The 24,022-nt window shown below is 35.5% G+C and overlaps 1 protein-coding gene across 3 annotated transcripts in view; it reads left to right on the top strand.

Moving 5' to 3' along the window:
* Window positions 1-16,662, top strand: part of LOC145297751 (checkpoint protein HUS1-like) — a 56,475-nt gene extending 39,813 nt beyond the window's left edge. For all 3 annotated transcript variants that reach the window (XM_080143983.1, XM_080143982.1, XM_080143984.1), the window contains exons 5-8: window positions 3,226-3,300; window positions 8,155-8,254; window positions 12,257-12,400; window positions 16,188-16,662. In XM_080143983.1, coding sequence (XP_080000109.1) covers window positions 3,226-3,300; window positions 8,155-8,254; window positions 12,257-12,400; window positions 16,188-16,273 — 405 coding nt within the window. In that variant the 3' untranslated portion in view covers window positions 16,274-16,662. The remainder of the gene's footprint in view (window positions 1-3,225; window positions 3,301-8,154; window positions 8,255-12,256; window positions 12,401-16,187) is intronic.
* The last annotated feature ends 7,360 nt before the right edge of the window (window positions 16,663-24,022 follow it).

The raw sequence follows: 24,022 nt of genomic DNA, 5'->3' as shown, positions 1-24,022 counted from the left end.
ACAGTAGAAATTGGACAATATAGTAATCATTAGTAATGAAAATATGGTAAATTTGATAACTTATATGGAACGGCTCATCAAGAACTTATTTACGTTAGACTTGAAGACAACCATATTGTAGTCAGCCGGAAAGCAGGAAAACGGAAGACAATTCCACAGGCGTGCAGTTCTAAGAAAGAAGCTTTGTTCATGGAATCTACGGTTAGGTTTAGGCACAGATAAAGAGTGGGGGGGAATTATTGATAGTGTTTACAGCTAGACGAGTGTTTCTTGTGAAAGTTTGGCGAGGGGGGACCATAGATTGAAGCTCAGTCGAACACTTTATATATATATAATTAAGAGTAAATCTTTAACACAGCAAAACTTATCAAGAGAAAAGCTCAACATTAAAAGGAGCAAACAATAATATAAAAGTTATATATAACTTTATTGTATCATTAGAACAATAAGGAAAAGTTAAGAAAAACATTTTTGGGGATATATACATAATTCACAATTCAGATTATTTGGACTATTTTGCTCTTGAGTGTTATTTTTGCATTTCGGTCAATATAATTTCCATCCTTCTTTGGGTGTATCTTGTCAAACTCAGGAACCTTTCTGCCAAACTCAGGAATCTGCGGAGAATTTCAAGCTGAATCTTTATTTAATCCACAGGAGTAGCATGCTGTCATTCCATCAACCGTGACGAAGTGGAATGTTCTAGGTAATTCACTATTGTATTTTTTGAAGTGTCACTTCACTGGAGATAGAACCTTCAACCTCTAGAAGAATATTACTTACAACTAAAATTTTACCAATTGCTTTATCCACTATGCCACAGGTCCTTGTTGATACTGTTTAGATTTCAGAGTTCAGCAAGATGCACATGAAGTAGGTCAGCGGTTACATTGGCAACCCAGGAAACAGCAATTTTTCTCCCTTTGTCAAAAACATTGCTAATGGAATTTTTAAATCTTGGATAACTTGTTTAGAGCTTTCCTGTTGAGTTGACTTGAAAGGTTCTAAACAAAGAAACAATGGCATTTCTTCATTATAAAAACAGAATTCAAAAATCGAAATAAGTTGTAATGTCACAGTAATGAACATATCCAAAAATTACAAGAAACAATAAGGTAATGAAAATAGTTTTCAAAGACAATTTGTGAAAATTGAGTTTTGCTAATAAAAGAAACCAGAGAGTTTGAAGCGTAACAAGGGCGGTTATTATTTGCTGAAAACTAAAAATCTTAGGCCAATTCAGCAAAACTCAATTTTCATTAATTATTTTCAAAAACTGTTTTTTATTAATAATTAATTTTCTACCTTATCGTTTCTTGTAATTTTTGGATATGTTCATTACTGTGATAAGTAGATTACATTGGTTTTACTTGAAATTCAATATTCCAGTTTTCAAATTCATATTATTATAACAAAGAAATGCCCAAACATTTTTTACAAAATGCTGCTATTTATCAATATAGCTAAGTTATTTATTTTGGGGGATATTCAAAACGTATCCTTAATGACTTTTTATATTTCATAAAAATTTTTGGGGTTTCTTTTTCGTAAGAGGCAATATGTCGCCTTCGTATTGTTACGATAGTCATTGTTTCTATTTTTTTTTTAATGGAAATTGCTTCAAACAAGACATGAAGCTGCTTGATGTAAGAAGCTAAAAAGTACCACTTCAACCAGCCAATTTTATATGGATCGGTTCCAATATAGAACACAGCAATTCTTTCCTCTTTGTGAGAAACATCGCTCATGGAATGTGAAGATTAAAGGATTAAAATAAGGGGAGCAAGAGTTACATATCTGCTGAAAGTAAAACCAAGGTCTATTTTATACTCTCCTTAAGTCTATTGACTATTCTCAGCGCAACTACTTTCTATCTTGCTAGTGAACAGATCTACAAGGTGCCTTCAATAAGTTTCCAGACTTTTTTTCGCATAGGCACTTTTATTGATAGTACACACATGAGACTCTAGTCCCATTCGAAGCAATCTCCTCCGGCTGCAATGCACTTGTACTGTTTCAACAACTTCCGGAAGACCCCATGGAAGTCCTCAATTTTCTCATAACAACAGCCTCTAAGGTTTTCTTTAAGCTTAGGGAATAACCAAAAATCACAGGGAGGGTGAAGAACTGTCTTGATGTCTATCTTGGTCAAATAGTCTGTGACAAGGATGGAGCACCCTTGGGACAAATCTTACACATCTTCAGTTCTTTACTAATAATTTTATGTACAGTTCCCACACTGATATCAAACTGTGCACTTATTATTTCTATAGACATATGACGGTCCTTATCAATGAAATTCTTTATTTAGCTGATAAACTCTGGTGTTCTGACTTCCTTTCTCCTTCCACACCTCTCATATTCCCTCAAAGACTTCTTGCCTTTCTTGAATCTCTTATGCCACCTAAAAATTGATGCTCGGTTCATGCAAGATGGTCCAAAAGCAGTCTAAAACATTCCATACGTTTCTGTGGCATTTTTTCCAAGTTTAAAACAGAATTTTATTTCATATCGTTTTTCTAAAGTGTCTTCACGTCCAGATTGCATTTTTGAAATTCAACAGCTATGACAATCAGGCTTTAGTAGTGTGTATTCCAATTCCTGCTGTAGCTATTCATTCGAACCTGAAATCATAAAAATTGGCCAGTCATCTCATAAGTTGTATAGCAATAACATACTGAATTTTCAAGAGTCTACGACAATTTTAAATGCCTGTACCGAAAAGTCTGGAAACTTATTGGAGGCACCTCATACTCTCATTAAACCAATCCCAAAATACTCAGAAATGATTCAAGGGAGATAACTTATAATCTGAATTGTTCAAGTTGACTTGTTGGCTCAGACAAGTGTAGTAGCTGTTATGTTATAGTTAGTTTTATTTCTATCCTTGGTCAGTGAAGGAGAACTGAGTGAGTTTTTGTTGTTGTTCTAATCCAAACTACCTTTTTGGGGGAGCTGGATTTTTCTCACATTAAAAACCAACATAGTGGCTAACTCTGTTCTTAAATGTTCAAGTAAATAGCTACTTGTAATTCACATTATTTTCATATGGAAATAATTTTTTAAACAATTTTTTCAGAGAAGGGAATTATGGGATATTTTTTTTTTAATTTTTTAATTTTTTTAATTATGACATAATTTTTTTTTTCTTTCTTTAACTTTAATTTTTTTAATTATGACATAATTTTTTTTTTCTTTCTTTAACTTTTTTACTAAAAACAAAAGGTAAGCATCACTCTGCCTGCGCTGAAGTTACTCCGAAATGTCGTTGATAAAATGAAAAGCATGAGTAGTTATGTGGTGAGTGTTTCTTTCCCTTTTTTCTCCCCCCCCCTTCTTTCTTTTTTTTTATATTGTTTCTCTTTTTAATTATGGTATTATATGACATTTAAATTTATCTTGTTGGATTTTAAAAGTTTTTTTTTTTTTTCCAAAAGAATCGCCGCTTATCAAGGCCCGAAGGCCACTCGAGGAAGAGGGTTAATAAGTGTAAGATGGTCAATGAGACAATAGCTTTGTGATCGTTTTTGGTGGGAATTGATCATAAGTTGACAATTTAAGGGAACGAAATAGCAAGAACTTGTTCACATTGAACTTGAAGACAACCATGTTGTAGTCAGCTGGGAAGCAGGCCAGTGGAACAGAGTTCCACAGGTGAGCAGTTCCTTTGTTTATGGAATTTGCGTTTAGATTTAGGCACTAATAGAGAGTAGGGGAATTTGTTGGTAGTGGGTGTAGCTTGACAAGTGCTTTTTAGCAGGGGGGAGGCATTGAATGAAGCTCAGACGAGCACTTGCTGTGAAGATGATGGTAGAGCAGAGATAGGCTCGCAACATCTCTTCTGTGGGAGAGAGGTTGCAAAAGAAAAAGTTTTGAAATTGAACATAAATAGCATTTAAGCTGACATATCAAACTGACACATTTCTGACATTATTCAATTAATCTAGTAACATGATCATCGAAGATGAATGATTTATTCTCCATGATCGTCCAGTAGGTTGAAAGATCAAAAAGGATGGAAACAGAGAAAGAGAAAGGACCAGTCAATTATTCTACTTTTAGTTTCAACGATTGAGTTTCCTATCAAATATGTCCCACGCTGTCGACCAAGTTCCAACCTCTGTCCCATCACCTCAGTATTGCATCCCTTTGTCTGTTTTACAAGTAATTTAACTGAATATACTCTGATGAACTTGTAGTATTTGTGCTCTTCTGATGTAAATACAACTGACTAACCCGACAAACAGCAAAATCCCACCTCTTCACTGTAGAAGTCTCTAGATGCTGGAAACCTTTTTACTGGAATAGTTTCTTCCTCGGGCTGCTAGACTTTAAAATTCCATCCCTGTTTCCTGCTTTCCTGACTGTACTAACATTTAGAAATTTAAATATAATGCAAATAGACATCTCACTGCTCAGTTCCCTATATAGTGTGTCTGTAGGCGTGGTCCCTAATAGAAGCTTCTTATGTTCCAGTTGCAGTGTGCCTTATTTGGAGTAAATAAGAACAAGAAAAATCATATCCTCCTTAGGTTTGATTAGTGTGTGTACAAGGAGGGGGACATAATTTTAATAATTTAAACTATTTTTGTTGTTTTTATTTATATTTATTTATAAAATAATTTATTAAATTTTAAATTTTGGGAATCTTTTTTTTTTTTTTTTTTTTTTACACAGGCATCACCATATTATCAAGGCCAAGAGGCCACTCAAGGATAAGGGTTAAAGAGTTTGTTACTTATTTTAATGCATATATTTTATACAGTTATTTTGATTTATTTATCTGATTAGGGTCAGACTATGAAAACATTGTCGTCGTGAAATGGAGAGATTAAAATACGATTCTGGTTAGATTTTTGAAATGTGCATTGTTAAGTTATGGAGAGGATTAAATTACAATTCTAGCCGGACTTTTTTTTTTAATTAGTGTCACTGTGTTGTATGGGCTAGTTGTGTCTAGCCATGTAGTGTAGGCTAACTGTGTCTAACCATGTAGTGTGGGCTAGCTGTGTCTAGCGATGTAGTGTGGGCTAGCTGTGTCTAGCAATGTAGTGTGGGCTAGCTGTGTCTAGCGATGTAGTGTGGGCTAGCTGTGTCTAGCAATGTAGTGTGGGCTAGCTGTGTCTAGCGATGTAGTGTGGGCTAGCTGTGTCTAGCGATGTAGTGTGGGCTAGCTGTGTCTAGCCATGTAGTGTGAGCTAGCTGTGTCTAGCCATGTAGTGTGGGCTAGCTGTGTCTAGTCATGTAATGTGATCTAACTGTGTCTAGCCATGTAGTATGATCTAACTGTGTCTAGCCATGTAGTATGATCTAACTGTGTCTAGCCATGTAGTATGATCTAGCTGTGTCTACCCATGTAGTATGGTCTAGCCATGTAATGTGAGCTAGCTGTGTCTAGCCATGTAGTGTGGGCTAGCTGTGTCTAGCGATGTAGTGTGGGCTAGCTGTGTCTAGCCATGTAGTGTGGGCTAGCTGTGTCTAGCCATGTAGTGTGGGCTAGCTGTGTCTAGTCATGTAATGTGAACTAGCTGTGTCTAGCCATGTAGTGTGGGCTAGCTGTGTCTAGCCATGTAGTGTGGGCTAGCTGTGTCTAGCCATGTAGTGTGGGCTAGCTGTGTCTAGCCATGTAGTGTGGGCTAGCTGTGTCTAGCTATGTAGTGTGGGCTAGCTGTGTCTAGCCATGTAGTGTGGGCTAGCTGTGTCTAGTCATGTAATGTGAACTAGCTGTGTCTAGCCATGTAGTGTGGGCTAGCTGTGTCTAGCCATGTAGTGTGGGCTAGCTGTGTCTAGCCATGTAGTGTGGGCTAGCTGTGTCTAGCCATGTAGTGTGGGCTAGCTGTGTCTAGCCATGTAGTGTGGGCTAGCTGTGTCTAGTCATGTAATGTGAACTAGCTGTGTCTAGCCATGTAGTGTGGGCTAGCTGTGTCTAGCCATGTAGTGTGGGCTAGCTGTGTCTAGCCATGTAGTGTGGGCTAGCTGTGTCTAGCCATGTAGTGTGGGCTAGCTGTGTCTAGCCATGTAGTGTGGGCTAGCTGTGTCTAGCCATGTAGTGTGGGCTAGCTGTGTCTAGTCATGTAATGTGAACTAGCTGTGTCTAGCCATGTAGTGTGGGCTAGCTGTGTCTAGCCATGTAGTGTGGGCTAGCTGTGTCTAGCCATGTAGTGTGGGCTAGCTGTGTCTAGCCATGTAGTGTGGGCTAGCTGTGTCTAGCCATGTAGTGTGGGCTAGCTGTGTCTAGCCATGTAGTGTGGGCTAGCTGTGTCTAGCCATGTAGTGTGGGCTAGCTGTGTCTAGCCATGTAATGTGAGCTAGCTGTGTCTAGCCATGTAGTGTGGGCTAGCTGTGTCTAGCCATGTAGTGTGGGCTAGCTGTGTCTAGCCATGTAGTGTGGGCTAGCTGTGTCTAGTCATGTAATGTGAACTAGCTGTGTCTAGCCGTGTAGTATGGTCTAGCTGTGTCTAGCCATGTAGTATGGTCTAGCCATGTAATGTGAGCTAGCTGTGTCTAGCCATGTAGTGTGGGCTAGCTGTGTCTAGCCATGTAGTGTGGGCTAGCTGTGTCTAGCCATGTAGTATGTTCTAGCTGTGTCTAGTCATATAATGTGAACTAGCTGTGTCTAGCCGTGTAGTATGGTCTAGCTGTGTCTAGCCATGTAGTATGGTCTAGCCATGTAATGTGAGCTAGCTGTGTCTAGCCATGTAGTATGGTCTAGCTGTGTCTAGTCATGTAATGTGAACTAGTTGTGTCTAGCCATGTAGTATGATCTAGCTGTGTCTACCCATGTAGTATGGTCTAGCCATGTAATGTGAGCTAGCTGTGTCTACCCATGAGAAGTGTCTTCACATACACACACATTTTCTCATTCATAGATATATAGATAACAGCATTATATATATGTATATATATATACACAATTATTTATAGATATTGTCTCTGAAACGATCATACACAAATCTAAGTTATTGTTATGAATTCTTGAGAATATGCATAAATGATTTCATATTAATTTCGTTTACCTCCTATTTTCTCTCTTTGTTTCTTTCTCAAAAATATATCTCTGTCCATTCCACTTGTTTCATCACTAATATGTTTTTGCATATTCTTAAAAAACGAGCAAAAGTTATAACCCATTGAGTTAGAATGAGAGCTTTATGCCAAATTGATTTTTGAATATGGTTAAATTTGTGTTATTAATCCCTAACTGTGCATCAAATGGATACCATAATACTTGTTTGTTGCACCTTATTATAGCAAAGGTCCATTTCAAAATTTCAGCCACATTGACATATTAGTTTGTGAGAAAAAGTGAACAAAGAGAAATATAATATAGATATTGTATCAATCCTTTTTTTATCACCCAACACAATACAACTAATCTGTTTATGTTTCAGTGTAAAATGACCCATCAGGGTGTCGGTATACTGGAAAACAAACTCACTAACCAACATTGCATTTAATATTATGTTGGTTTGCCGATTCCTGTGAAGTGTTTGGGAAATCCCTTAAGAATACACACTGGAGAGAAACATATTTTTGTGGGACTTCATTTAGACACAAGTTATACTTGAATAATCATGAAAATAGAACTTGAAAGCCTACTAGACACTATCTTTGTGTGTCTAAGGTCTCTCTGTACAGGGGTTTGTCAGAACAACCTGGCATGAGGATACTTTTTCCCTAGAAGTAAACCCTGACAAGATCTTGGTATGGCTAATCCACACTAGTTTTTACAAAGAATGGTGCACCTTCTCCAAATGATGTTACCTAATAGTAATAGCACAAAACTGGATACTCCACCAGACTAGATAAATTCTTGTCCTGGAATCTAGTAAGACTAAGAGACCAAAAAGAAAGATATACTATTACTACTATAACATATTAAAATGCTCAATTGGATGAGGAAAATTATGTTTTCAACTTCTTTACTAACTCGGTGTTTATTAGATAAAGAATTTTAATGGCACATTCGAATATCTATCATAGAAATCGGATGAATGCTAGCGTTTGATTTCTGAAGTAAAATGGAACAAAAGAGAGAGACCACTTAATATTATGTTGTTTTACGATTTTGTGATATTGTCTCCTTAATGATATTGCTATTGTTACTTATAAAATTTTGTATAACTTTTTTTTTTTTCCATTGTTTCTTTTCAGGTTATTTCTGCCAATCACGAAGGTGAAATGAAGTTACTGATTGAAACAGAAATAGCATCTGTGTGTACTTACTTCAAGGAGTTGGCCAACCCAACATGGAGTAAATTGCATTCTTCTTATTATTTATTAGTTTTTTTTTGTGTGTGTGTGTGTGGAAATTCAGTAGTTTAAACGGTACTTGTACAGTTTGGTCAAGACATTAAAAAATGAAAATATCGAAAAAAAAGTTTAAATTGTATGTATAGAATAGAACGAAGTTCTCCGAAAAAAAATTTCACTTAATTTCATCAAGTAGTTTTTTGTTTTTACAGCGTTTTTATGAGAGCGCATTGAAGGCGGCCATCTTGGATTTAAAAAAAGAAATTTGTCTGAATTTTAGAAATGACAAAGGGAGATAACTCCAGTTAAAGTGCTGACACCTCTTCCCCATCTTTTAGTTTTTCTTGCTAAAAATCGAACATTTTGTTCGGTATCATAACAAATTGTTTTTTCGTTGTAAAAAAAAAACTTCATGAAATTAAGTGAAATTTTTTTTCAGAGAACTTCATCCCATAACGGATACATAAAATTTAAACTTTTTTCGATATTTTCATTTTTTAATGTCTTTACTAAACTGTACAAGTACCGTTTAAGCTATAGTGACTGTTAAAAAACTGTTGGTTTAGCCGTTAGCCATTCAATAAGTATTCAATAGTTGTTATATATAGCCATTCAATAAATGTTCAACAGTTGGAAAGCCTTCTAATTTAATAATTTCTTCTCTCGGACTGCTAGACTTTGAAATTCCCTCTTTGATTCCTGTTTCCCCAACTGTACCACTTTGCAAAAGTTTAAATGTAATGTGAACAGACAACTCACTGCTCAACTCCCCGCAATCCCCTGTTAGCCATGATCCCAAATAGTAGTCTCTTACATTCCAAGTGGCAATATACTTTGTTTGGAGTGAAAGCGATAATAAAAAAAACAAAAAAACATTGAACCTGGTCAGTATTACCAGATTGGTGACCACTTGAGAATGCCAGGTGCTGTATGTAGGAGCATATCGACACCTCCCTGCAAGAACCACAAAAACCTAACATTATCATCTCCTCCGACTGGGATATACATGCACTGAGAACCGCTTGTGAATTTGATATCTCCTTAACACTTTCTCCTTTGGGGAAAGCTGGTTTAACTCGCCTAGGGTGAATGCAGTGTCAATAGTTAATAATTGTTGTTTCAATAATTGTAGCTTTGGTTTTGCTTTAATCTCTATCAATTCAATGATTGTTGATGTAATAATTTTTCAATCAGTTGTGCTTTGATTGTTGGTATTTGATTGATGGTTCCGTTATTATTTGTTTACTGATGATGAAAGCATTGTTATTTTAGTGACAATTCAGTGGTTGTTGGTTCGGTGATGGTTTTATTATTGTTTTGTACACTGATATATATATATATATATATATATATATATATATATATATATATATATATATATACATCTTAGCAATGACATGCTGGATGAAGTTGACAAAGAAACTTATCTTTCCATTCGATTTTTAGTTTTAATGGTAATGAGAAAGGGAAATAACTCCGTTGTGAATTTTTATTTTAAGCAATTTTTTTTTATCCATTTCTTTTTTATATTTATTATATCTTCAGATGAAAATGGAGGATTTGTTTGTTTTCTTTTTTACTTATATTCACTCCAAATAAGGCAAATTGTAATTTGGTGCTTGATTCAGACACCAGTTTCAGTATCAATCATGTGGTCTCAGTAATCAAAAGATTTTTAGTGTTTCTTTACTACTAAAGGTAAATCAACACTCTGATCCCCATCTGGCATCAATTGAAATGGATCGCTCTTGTCTAGGGGAGGCTCCATGTTTTGATAAGCTTCTGGGCTTGACTTTTACTCCTGGCCTGAAATGGAACACATACATCAAGTCTGTTGACAAGATCGCTGGAAAAATGGTAGGTTCCTTCTACCGCTCCAGAAACTGATGCAATTCTCTATCTATATAAAAGCCAAGTACGTCCAAGGATGGAGTACTGCTGCTAAAAACAGCCTATCCTGCCTTGACAGAGTACAAAATAGACTTCGTGATCTAGTGGGGGACGCCCTTTTCTCTTCCCTGCAACCTCTCTTCCACAGAAGAGACGTTGCGAGCCTATCTTTGTTTTATGGTTATTTCCATGGCAAGTACTTGTCTGAGCTCCAATCTCTGGTCCCCCCCCTCGCGAATCTTTCACAAAAAACACCCGTCTAGCTGAAACCACTGTCAATAATTTTCCCCATTCTTTATCTGTGCCAAAATCAAAACGTAGATTTCACAAAGTTTCTTTCTTAGAAGTGCACGCCTGTGGAACTCTCTTTCGTTTGCTTGTTTTCCACCTGACTACAACTTGGATGTTTTCAAGTTCAACATAAACAAGTTCCTGATAAACCGCACCCTTAAGTAAGACACTTTATCAAATCTCCATTACTAACGATTACTACGATATTATCCCTTTGACTACTGTACACGCAATAACCCTTATCCCCGAGTGGCTTCCAGGCCTTGATAAGTGGTGACTCTCATGAAAAAAAAAAATGACAATATTTTTTTACTATTAGTCAACACTGAAAATAAAAAATCTCAAGTAAAAGCATTTTGATGTACTTACACGTCATGCTGAAATGAGTATCCCCACAAAAATTTAGAAAAAATTATTAAAAATAATGATTACAACTTTTTATTAAAAATAAACATTGACCTTATTGTATTTTTTCAATCTGGCATTGATAAGAGCAGAAGTATCATAAGTTCCCTAAAGCAAAGGACATAAGTCATTCTTTTATTTAAGCAAGTAAACATGAACGACATCTATAATATAAATCTCACCTGTCTGTTTAAATGTATGTATGTATGTATGTATGTATGCCTAAAATTTTCGACAGAAGCGACAGATTTTCACGTGAGCAGAATCATTTTGAAGCTCGACCCTTTGAATGACAAATATCGAAAAATTGGCTAAAAACATTAATTCCTTCTCCCTCAACTGGGCACTTTTCTACAAAGAGGGGTCACTTTTTTGGCCGATATTTTCGAAAGTCGTCCCCTCTTTTCGATCGACTAGTCTTAATTTAAACTTTTGCCACTTCCAATTTGGCGATGGTCACAACGGCAAAGACATGACGTTTTCTTTTGTTTTTTTTAACATTCTTTTCCTCCTTCACGGTACAGGTTTGAGCCTTCCTACTTACTACCACTTTTTCTTTGTTTTTTGCTTAACACACACCTCCAAACACCCGGGCAACGCCGGGCACCCAAGCTAGTAATCTGATAAAACTGAAATTTATGATAAAATTGATTTTTACTAATAATCAATCAATGTAACTTGTAATCTTCTTCAGATGTATCTTGCCCAACTCGGGAATCTGCATTGAATGTCTGTAAAGACCCATAACCTGGTGGATAAAGAACTTGGTAAAATTCAGTTGTAAGTAAAACTCTTCTGGGGGTCGAAAGTTCAATCCTCAGTGCAGGCGACACTGTAAATGCAATTGTGAATTACTTAGAATTTCTACTTGATCATGACGGATGGAACGAGAGCATGCTATGCCGTTTGAAATTCTGTACAGATTATCGAGTTCAACAAGATACGCGTGAAGAAGGTCAGAGATTACATAAACCAAAATGTTGTATTTATTGTGGACTATTATCCTCATCTTTCTTAGATGGTTTTTCACAACATTTTGGCCAATTTTTCCTCTGGCCTTCGTCAGGTGGTTGGCGAAAATGTGGTGAGACGACAATAACTATGGATGGCAGTAATTGCTGAGAATGCAGTTAGGAGATTCAGAGTTCCTATCCCGTCGCGGTTACTACCTGACGAAGGCCAGAGGAATAGTTGGCCAAAACGTTGTGAAACAACATTTAATAAAGATGGGGATAATAGTGCGCAATAAATAAATTAATAAATAATACTCATCTCAATAATGAATTCCAAGTTAATAATATATATGAGAATAGTAGTCAACTAAATAACACAAACCATCAATCCTCATCTCAAAAACTCATTTTTCTTGTTCTTCATTTTATTATGTTTTTAATGTTCACATCTTTTCTTTATACAGAATCAGGATTTGATAACCATTTTTCTCGATCTACGAACAGAGGCGATGTTGACAGAGGAGAATTTTTCGAAGTGAAAGTCGATCTGAAAAAATTGGCGCTGTTTTTGAATGTCCAGCAATTAAGTGCAACCCGTGCTATTTGTAGTAAGTATTTGGATAAAAGAGAATTTAAAAAACAATTTTGAAACATAATGTATCATCATCATCATCGGTTTAACATGCTGGCATGTGTTGGACAGCTTTTAGAAATCCACTTTCAAACTAACCTCTCCTTGGCCAGGTCTATATTTATCCCTCTTTCTCAAATTCATTCTTATCACTTCCTCTCAAGTTTTTTTTTTTTTTTACCTTCCACTGCCAACTGACCTTGATATCTCAACTGTTCTACATATATTAACCTAAGCAGTCTCATCCATTCTTTCATAGTGATCAAACCAACAAAGTCTTCCATTGTATACACATCTGTTCAGATTTAATCTTCCTCTGAGGTCAATAGATCTAAACCTGTTTATAAAACTCACATTACAAGGTGGAACGATTAAAGTGTCGCCATAAAGGAAACAACACTACAGCTTTATTTTAAAACTTTTATTGAAAAAAATCAATTCAGGTAACTTGATCATGTAATAGAGCTGACATCTACTCAACGTAACTGCTTTCAGCCTCAATCACCGTCTCGATCTGAGTCCAGAAATGGGAGCATGCCTTTTCCACAAGTGCCAGCAGGAGCTCAGTGAATACTAGGCGGATGGCAGCAATCAGACTGGCTTTGGTGTTGTGAGAGGTGATGTTGGTGATGTTCTCAACGTATGACTAAATGAAGTAGTTCAGTGGGTTCAGGTCAGGGGAAGAGTGGGGGGGGGGGGGGGGCAGTGAGAGAAAGGTACAAAGTCGTAGCACTCCTGAAGTCAAGCCTGGGTCTCTTTGGACTTGTAAGCCAGCGCTGAGTCCTGCTGCCGCACACAGGGTCTACAAGCAGCCACCTGATTGCATCAGAGGATCACCATACTCTTCAGCACATCCAGGTATACTTTGGTGTTGACTTTCAAGCAAGATGTGAGTTGGTATGATGTGACCCTCATTTGAAACCACACCAAAGATCATAACTGTGGCCAGAAATTTTGTTTTCATCACTTTGTTTTCAGCATGTCCCTGTTATTCGTGGTAATCCAGCGATGCATTTTGAGAGTGTTGACAATGGTCCTGTTGTCATAATTTGGATCAGTAGAGAGCATTAGTTGTACAGTGGCGCATCTCTCATCCAGCTTGTTGAACATGGTGTTACTTTCAGACATGATAGAAGGCTCCTATCGTTTTTGGGATTTGTACACAACTAACTAACTAGTAAATAGTCTGCAACAAAAAAAGTAAACCATTTTTCATCAAACGGAAATGGAATCATGTCGTCTTTTCTAGGGCAACAATTTTATCGTTCTACCCTGTATAAATTCATCATATTCTCATTGCATTTCTCTCCATGTAACATATATCCTTAACCCTTTAAACAGGTTTCACTTCCATAGATTACCACACTATGTACACATACCTGATAGACATTTCACCTAACTCGACAAGTAACAAAGTTCTATGCCTTCATTGTAGAAATCCTCTGATGTGAGATAGCCTTCTCTGAAAATTTCTTCCCTTGGACTACTAGAATTTGGTATCTTGCTTCTCCGATTGTACTTACATGCAGAAATTTAAATGTAATGTTAATAGGCATCTTGCTGCTTAACTCCCTACTTAAAGTGTCCCTGTAGACATGGTCCCTAATTCACAGTAGCTCCTTATGTCACAGTGACAATTTACCTTGTTTGAGGTGAATATTAGTAAAAAAAAAACAACAGAAAAACAGACTTTTATAATTATGAATTGTCAAAATGAAGTTTTATTTGTCTAGCCTAGTCAAATAATTTACCTTGTTTGAGGTGAATATCAGTAAAAAACAAAAAACAAAAATAGTCAAATAACACCAAACAAACAGTAACAATAGAGTTATAAACATAGAAAATAAAAATTATTTAAAAAAAAAAAAAAAATTTTTTTAAGCGAAATGTCTTTCTATTTCCTAATTTTCTTCATTCTGTTCCCACTTTTGATAAATGCGCCTTCTTTTTGATGTTTTTATCTTTACATGTTTATAAATATTTTTACATGTTTATAAATATTTTTATATGTTTATAAATATTTTTACATGTTTATAAATATTTTTGCTGCTTTGTTTTATTAAACGGTAAATTTATTATTTTCATCATCATATCCACATACTCCTCATCTCCATTTTAATAATGACCGTCCCCTCAACCAAACATTTGTCATGCAACACAATGTTACGTTAAATTTTTTTGTTTGTTTTGTAAATATATGAAGTCATGTACTCTCGTTTGTTGACGACCACCACCTTAATGATGTTATGCGCCATGGTTTTCTTCTATTCCTGTTCTATTCATGTCATCATCTCACATTGGCGACTGCCGAGAATCAAAGCACTGGCCTATAAGCATAAAAATAAACAACATTAGAGAAACCAGAGAAAACATTATGTACATATCAATTATACTCTGTGTGTAACAGAAAACGATTCTACAAATGCTAACATCCATATCTTAGTTGTTTATCAAAGATATCGCTGTTAGTCGGGTGATGATAGCTCATCTCGGCTGTCCTAAAGCTTTCTCGAGCTAATCAAAGCTGTAAACTGTCCCAAGCTATAAGCTGTCATTAACTGTCTAAAACACCTAAATTTATTTACTCAAAATCAGAAATCCTAAAAGTCTCGTCTTTGTCTCAGAATGACTGCCGAGGGTGCAAACACTGGCTCACAAGTACAAAAATAAAATAAAACATAAAACATTACAAAAAATATAACACAGACGCATTTTGTAGATATCAGTTGTACACTGAGTGCGTGTGTGTGATACCATCGAGGAAAACGACCCTCTAAATGCTAACATCTTCATTTTAATTAACTGTCAAGTTGATCACTTGGTGGATTGAACTTTCCCAAACTGGAAACTGCTCTGAAACTGATTCTGACTCCTAAATTTATTGACACAAAATCAGAAATCATAAGTCTCATCTTTGTCTTGAAGTGACCAATAAACGGAAATGACTTCACCTCTCAGTCACAGTAGCTGACTATGCAGAAACTGACTACTAACCATGAGGTGTCTTCCTCTCTTGAGAGTTTAAAAGACCTCAATGGACTTAATCTCTTTTTACTAATCTCACCAAATTTATTAACTCAAAATCGGAAATCATAAAAGTCTTGTCTTTGTATCAGAGTGACAGATAAGTGGAAATGACTCACCTTCTTGGCCACTGACCATGAGACATCTTACTGTCTTGAAAATTCAAGACTTTGGTGACCCTCCATCATTTTTTTACTAAGCTTTTGTTCTGCTTATGAACTATTTCCTCACATTGTTGAAGTTTTACCTCTTTCCTATGAATTACTTTCTAACATTCTGGGCAAGGATATATATATAGTATCACAAGGTCACTTTATCAATTAATTGCAAATTATAACTAATTAAAAATATCCTTGATTTTAATAATTTTTTTTTACATGACTTAATTCTTAACCTAGAGAATATTGCGTGGTTATAATATCTTGAAAAAAAAAAAACTTAGAGAAACAACCATTGATGAACTTAGCTGTAGTAATATTTCATATATATTATGATACTAGTGGGAGGTTTGAGGTCGTCATCAGACTTTTTAAACTTTTAATCCAGTAAATCATTTGATATTATGTTTGCGTTGTAAATTTTATATTTATGTTGGGTCTTTATTTTATTTTCAATCTGCATATATTAGTTTTTTCTCTTTTTTTTATATGAGTCACGTCCTAACACTTTGGGGAGAACGTGCATAGTATTACAAATATAAAGAATTGGATGATCATTTTTTTCATCTTTTTTCAATCCAGATCTTGACGCCAACCACCTGATGCATGTGACGCTGCTACATGACGACTTCTCCTTACAGTATTTTATGCCTGCAGTCTCATCTTGAGATACATAAAAAATTCTCAACTTGTTTAAGCCAAAAAGAAAAGACAAATTTACGCGAGCAAATTGTAATTGTTTCTTTTGATCAATTCAGTCTGTAACACCTATCGCTTTTCTCTCAACTGATAGGAATGCAACTCTTATTCCCCGTCGTTTTGAGGGTGGATTACACATGGATCTTCCAAATTTGGCAAATGCATGTCTGTGTATATTTTTGATCGTGTTTATTGAATTGTTATCATTAACTCATTCCTGTTTGTTGTTTTTTTTGTTTTACATTTTGGAGCGAGAAATTCTTATTCTACTGTGCCTTAAAATAAAAGTGATACAAAAATGTCAACAAAAAGAAAATAAAACAGCTATTTATATAATAAAGTAAAATTAATCAATTAATCCGAGTTTTGATTTTTGTTCTTGATATTTTCATCTATATATTAATACGATAGCGTGTGTGTGTTATTTTCTATGTCTTGATTACATCCAGGTCATTTAATTGTTATGTACTTTCATTTCTTGTAATAAATAATTTTACCAAAAATTCTTCATAATTTTGGTTTCAGTTTCGATTTCGATTATAGCTGATGGCACTCAAGTCATTTAATTTTTTTTATAAATAATTTTACTAAGAATCTATATATTAATACGATACCGTGTGTGTTATTTTCCGTGTCACGTTTACATCTTTTTTTTTTCTTCCGAGTGGCTGTCATTTAATTCATTTAATTGTTATGGCCTTCCATTTTATATTATAAATATTTTTACCAAGAATTCTTCATAAGTTTTGGTTTCGGTTTTCATTATAGCTGATAGCACTCAAGTCATCTATTCTTTATATAAATAATTTTATCAACAATTTTCCATAAGTTTTTGTTTCGGTTTCGATTGTAGCTGGAGAAACTCAAGTTATAGATATATATATTTTTTTTTTTTCGTAAGTTTTGGTTTCGGTTTCGATTCAAGCTAATGCATCCAAGTCATATGGATACATTTTTTATAGTTTTGAAATCGCAACTTTATATAATAATCGATAGAAAATTGACTCTATAATATATACAAAATCTGCATAAATATAATATTTAAGCGTATTTTACAACCAGACTACACCAGATGTCCCTGCTAGCTTAGATAAATACTTTTGCAGTTTTAAAAAAAGTGCTATAACAATATCAGGGCGTCTCCATTTACACTGAACCTCCACAGAATGCCAACAACAATATATTGCATATGAAAGAGCTCGCTGTGGGATTTCCACAGGTCTCTCTAGTAAAATCATTATTTCATTTTGAATAGCCACTTTATCTTATGATGTTGTTAAGAACAATAAAATGTAATTCGAGAAAATAATTTGGTTGGGTTTTATTGTCATGTACCTGCCATTAAAAAAAAAAAAGTAAGTAACTGTGTATTCATTAATTACACACCTACTCCCTTTCGAGAAAAAAAAGGACATAACATCTTCGATTGGAACATAATAAAAATTAAAAAAAAAAAAAACAGTCTCACAAAAAGAAAAGTAAAGTAATTCGCAAGTAAATAAACTTTCTTCCTTTTCTTTCTTTTCTTTTTTTTCTTTTTCTTAATTTTCTTATTCTTCATTTTATATATTTTTTTTCTTTTTTCATCAGTTCTTTTTTATTAATGTACAGGTCGATGAGCATTATTGACACTGATGTGCCCACACTGCAGGTAGCTTCTAGCTGCACACATGGGAATATCTATAATAATTTATCTTGCCCAACATTTTTTCGTGAAGCCCTATCAGTGGGATATTTGTATATGCAGACTGCCCTCCTCCCTGCAGAAAGTAAAAGTCCCTCAATCAGGCTATCTGTTGACTGTGGGTGGTGACCAGTAATGCTTAAGGACTGGATCCTGGTGGATAAGCAAATCATGTTTAGGACACTATGGAAATAAACTGCAACACACTACTTTGGCTGGCTCTTACTTGGACTAGACGAATGGTTGGACAGGTCCAACCAATCAGTTGGTCACGTCTAGCAAAAAAATAAAAATAAAAATACACTCACATTCTCCATGTTAGACAATAAACTTATTTAAGTAAGTTGTGGTCGAAGGGTCCATCAACTTGCTGGACAATTAGCCCAACATAGCTGAAAAACTGAAATTTTTACTAAAATAGAGACTAAAAAATGTACGTTTTTAGCAAAGATCAAAGAACTACAAATGTGTGGATGCACCAACGTGTAGAGTATATTCCTCCTCTATTCCTGTTGTGTTGGAGCAATTAGGTTCCCCAACCTCAACACTTCCTTTATAGGGCACCGAGGGGTGTATAGAGAGGGAGTGGATGAAAAAAATTATATATACTAAATGTACAACAAACCTAGAAAAAGAAACCACTCTGACCTCTCTAGCTCAGACTCTGAAACAGAGAACAAAAAACAAACTTTCCCCTCATACATTGTCATAGAAGTGACCAAAGGAGAGTTAATAACCAATAATAACTATCAGAAAAAAATCAAACCAAAAACGATAAAAAGGTAACAGCATATACTGCTAGTATCTTATACTTTTCTGTGCCGAAACCTAAACGTAGATTCCATGAACAAAACTTATTTCTTAGAACTGCACGCCTGTGGAACTCTCTTCCGTTTTCCAACTGACTACAATATGGTTGTCTTCAAGTCCAACATGAACAAGTTCTTGGTGAGCCATCCCTTTTGAACCAGCATGCATGTCTTTCATTGTGACCTGGTGCTCTCCAGTTTGCCATTTTTCTTAAGATGGTTTTGAGGGTTTCCGTGCTTTATTTCATTCTCTTCTTTGATTTGTTGTAATTCTTCTTCCATGTCTTTCAGCCATTCAGCATTTCTATATTGATTTTGTCGCTTATAACTAGTAGTACACACTGTCCTGACTTTCATGAAAAACACTCGTCTAGCTGAAACCACTATCAATAATTTCCTCCACTCTATCTGTGCCTAAACCTAAACGTAGATTCCATGAACAAAGCTTCTTTCTTAGAACTGCACGACTGTGGAACTCTGTTTTCCTGCTTTCCAACTGACTACAATATGGTTGTCTTCAAGTCCAATGTAAACAAATTCTTAATGAGCCAATACCTTAAGTAATCCAATTTACCAAATTTACACTACTAACGATTACTACATGTTCCCTTTGACCACTTATTGACACTTATCCTCGAGTGGCCTCTGCACTTTGATAAGTGGTGACATCTTTGTAAAAAAAAAAAAAAATTAAAAAAAAAAAAAAAAATAGTAACAAAATAAGCAGCCGAAATATCTCCAGATGGAAATATTTCGGCAACCAAAAAATTCAAAACTTAAACTAGATTGAAAATATGGTTTGAGGGTAAACTTACTTATAACCAAAATGGTTGTGTGTGGCTCTCTGGTCTACAATCTCTAACGGAATCTGGTCAATATTCTTGTTTTGTATGCCGGAAGGGTGTTAGAAATTTAAGCTTTGCTTACTGTAGATTCACAGAAAGTACAGTGACCTGCAGGTTAAGTTAGTCGCAAACCTCAACTTCAAATACAAGAGATGCATGGGCTAAGTGCATCCTATTGATGCTCATACCTGTAAAAGATGGCATTCGATGACGATATTCTGGAGATATTAGTCTCTTTTATTTAATGAAATATGCTTAAGAAAAAAATGCTGCTTTAATACACATACACATTTATAATATAAATCTCATTTATCTGTTTAAATGTATATATGTATATGTATGTATGTTTGTATGTCTGCCTAAAACTTTCGATGGAGGCGACAAATTTTCATGAGATCGGTATCGTTTTGAAGCTCGACCCTCCGGACAACAAATATTGAAAAACTGGCTAAAAACATTTATTCCTTCACCCTCAACTGGGCACTTTTCTACAAGAAGGAGTCACTTTTTTCACCGATATTTTCAAAAGTCATCCCCTCTTTTCGATTGACTAGCCTTAATTTAAACCTTCGCCACTTCCTGTTCGGTGATGGACACAAGGGCAAAGACATCACATTTTTTTTCACATTCTTTTCCTCCTTTGTGGTATGAGTTCGAGCCTGCCTGCCTACTACCACTTTTTTTTTTTTTTTTGCTCAACACACACTTCCAAACACCCGGGCAATGCTGGGCAACCAGGCTAGTTTATATATCTATAATATAAAGCTGAATGTCTGTGTGTGTGTCTGGTCACGAATAGGCTCCTAGATGGTTGACTATTTTAAAAAACTGTTTACATATAATGATAGAAGATGTATCGAGACACAGGAATGGGTATCTTTGATCTGGCAGAATGGTGGTTCATTAAAATTGTGGGGTCTGCGTTCGCACCTGGTCCACAAAGTATGGAAATAAAAATTAAAAAAAAAACGTTTACAAGTGTTTTTGATATAGATGTACATAAAACATACTTATCAAAGTATTCTTAACTTAAATAGGGATGGTATAATAAAATTGTGGGGTCTGCGTTCGCGCCTGGCCTCCATGGAATGGAAATAGCACAAACTTTAATAAAGACTTTTCATATCTATCTGCGTAAGTATACTTTGATAATTATGTTTCAGTTTGAAGAAATATGGTATAATAAAATTATGGGGTGTTCGTTCGCGCCTGACCTCCATAGAATGGAAATATGTCACAAAGTTTAACAAGGTTTTTTAATATAGATCCATAGAATATTGTGATAAGTGTTTCACTGTGAACAGGTATGGTATAATAAATTATGGGGTTTATCTATTTTATTTTTACTTTCATCATATTTTGCTTTGGTTTTGATACCTCCAAATTCGAAGCTATCTCTTTACAACCCTTCCTTTTCATAACCTATCATGCTTTCATAAATCAGAGTCCATTTTTTGTAGGCTGTTTTTGAACCCAGTCAACGACGGGTACTTTTGCTAGCAATATATATATATATATATGAAAGAGAGAAGTAATGTGATACAGTATAATCCATGTCTACTGTGGATTCACAGAAAGTGCAGTAATCTACAGGTTAACTTAGTCGCAAACCTCAACTTCAAATAAAAGAGATGCATGGGACAAATGCATCCTATTGATGCTCATACCTGTAAAATGGTGTCAATACTCTGAAGATATTAGTCTCTTTCTGCTATCTCGGAGACATGCTGAGCACAGGTGGGGCAGGGGCACACCCAAGAGTATAGACAAACAAAATCATATAGAAATCAGTTACAACTTTTCAGAAAGTTTTATAAAAATCCAAGGCATCAATATTTTTTAATAAACACAAAAGTGTCAATTTTAACCATTTTAACTTGAAAGGCACCCCTAGGAAGGAAACCGGAGTTTTCCCGGAAAATCCGTTGTTATTTTTTTTACTCATATCATTTTTAATGTTTGTGCAAAATTTCAAAAACTTCCAATGCGTAGTTATTGAGAAAAGTGCGAACAGACAAACTGACAGGGGTGAATTTGCAGGTTTAATCTCCTTTTGTCGGGGGGACCAATAAAATGGAACTAATACGTTATATTAGATAAAATGGTATAAAACAAACTTCTGTCTTTAATTTTCTAATATTAATGAGCTCAGTATGGACACAAAAGTGGAAGCTTTTGAGTTAAAAATTTAGAGGCCTTACGTTTGGAACGCCCCCTCATATATTTAACCCTCAAAATAAGACCTAATGACTGTGGGTCAAAATTGCCCTGAAAGCAACACTAACTGAAGGGTGACTCCACACTTCCCAAAGCTTTCAAATAGGGGCCCTCACCAATTTAATTGAGATCATATCAAGGTGCAGACAGTTCAAGTTAGAGTGGCTGAAATAGTGGGTCAATGCCAGCAAAAAAATAAAACAAGAAAATTAAAGACATGTTTGTTTTATAAGTTACCATTTTATTTAATATAATGCATTAGTTCCATTTTATTGGTCCCCCGACAAAAGGAGGTTGAACCTGTAAATTCACCATTGTCATTTCATCTGTTCGCACTTTTCTCAATAATAACTACGCCTTGAAATTTTTGTGCAATTTTGCACAAACATTAAAAATGATATGAGTAAAAAAGAAACAGAACAGATTTTCCGGGAAAACTCCGGTTGCCCACCTAGGGGTGCCTTTCAAGTTAAAATGGTTAAAATTGACACTTTTGTGTTTATTAAAAAATATTGATGCCTTGGATTTTTATAAAACTTTCTGAAAAGTTGTAACTAACTGATTTCTATCTAATTTTGTTTGTCTATACTCTTGGGTGTGCCCCAGGGGCTTTTTTAGGGCTAATAAAACATTCCATTTTTGGGACTATTTTACCATATTTGTTGAAAATTTTCTGTGTATATCTATTTAGCAGTTTTGCATGGTGCTGAACTCAAATTTAAATATGTTAAAGCATTTTGGACTAAATGGGAGATGGGGGGTGGCAAATGATGGACTTAGTCATTTCTTTTTTTGCATGGTGCAGAACTCAGATTTACACTTTTGGGGCTAAATGGGGGTGGTGGTGGGGCAAACGATGGGCTTAGACATTTCTTTTTTTGCATGGTGCACAACTCAAATTTACAAATGTTAAGGCCTAAAACTGCATCATTTCTTCATTATCACCAGGATTTGACGTCTCCTGGTGACTTTTGGGGTTAAATGGAGGAGGGGGGGGGCAAATACTGAACGTAGTCGTTTTTTTTATGCCTCGTTCACTATGTACTCACAGGGGACCATGCTTCACTTGTTTCTTATTGTTTGCGATGTTAGCTTAATGAAGAACTTGCAGCACACAGCTTCAATACAATAACAGGGGTCACTGATTTTTATTTTCAATCTGAAATTAATAAAAACAAAGTTTTTAAAAATAAATTTGGATTTTTTTTTTTGTTGATAAAGTGTTTGCATTTTAACATAGTTTCAAAACAGTTTGTTTATTCAAACTTTTTAGATTCCAAATAGTTCGGATTTACTTGTGTCCTCAAGGAGGGAGGAAAGGAGTTAAACGTAAAGTTGGTTTTTAATGTGTGGAAATCCAGCACTCCCAAAAGGTTGTCATTGACGGACGTACATCCAAGCAGCATAACATTAATGTGGGAGTGCCTCAGGGCTCGATCCTTGAACCATTATTATTCATGATATTCATAAACGACCTCCCTGATAATATTGTGTCCGAGATGGGTATATTTGCTGGTGATACAATGCTCTATAATATGCATGAGGGAAGAACAGATGTACATAAATCTAAGACAATGTCAGAATCGTTAGAAAATGACCTCCAGACTAGTGGAATGGGGCCCCAAATGGATGGTAACATTTAATGCTGGTAAAACTAAGCTGCTCTCCTTTAACAACTACAAGATGCCTTTTCAACCCCCTATATCCATGACAAATAACACTCGACCTGAGAATTCTACCTTCAAACTTCTTGGCCTAACATTTGCGGGCAATATGAACTGAAACAAATAAAGGACGTTTCAAAGGCTGCTGCAAAGAAAGTGGGTTCCCTTTATCGAGCTAGAAGACTACCCACACCTGAGAGTATCCTGTATCTTTACAAGGCCACCATTCGCTCATGCATGGGGTATTGTTGCCACATCTGGGCTGGTGCATCTACCACTAGTCTCTCCCTCTTAGATAAAGTCCAAAAAAGAGTTTTCAATCTAATCGGTTCCACTTTATCAACCAAGCTCCAGCCCCTGTCTCATCTGTGCAATGTTGCATCACTGTTCCTGTCTTACAAATATTTTAATGGAATGTGTTCTGATGAACTCGTTTCACTTGTACCCCCTCAACGTACATATCCCCGACAAACCCGCTTAGCAACAAGATCTCACCTCC

This window comes from Euprymna scolopes, chromosome 18 (assembly GCF_053919585.1).
Source record: "Euprymna scolopes isolate OS-2025 chromosome 18, ASM5391958v1, whole genome shotgun sequence".
Classification (NCBI taxonomy): domain Eukaryota; kingdom Metazoa; phylum Mollusca; class Cephalopoda; order Sepiida; family Sepiolidae; genus Euprymna; species Euprymna scolopes.
The sequence above is the reverse complement of the archived record's forward strand: the minus strand, read 5'-3'. Positions and strand labels throughout refer to the sequence as shown.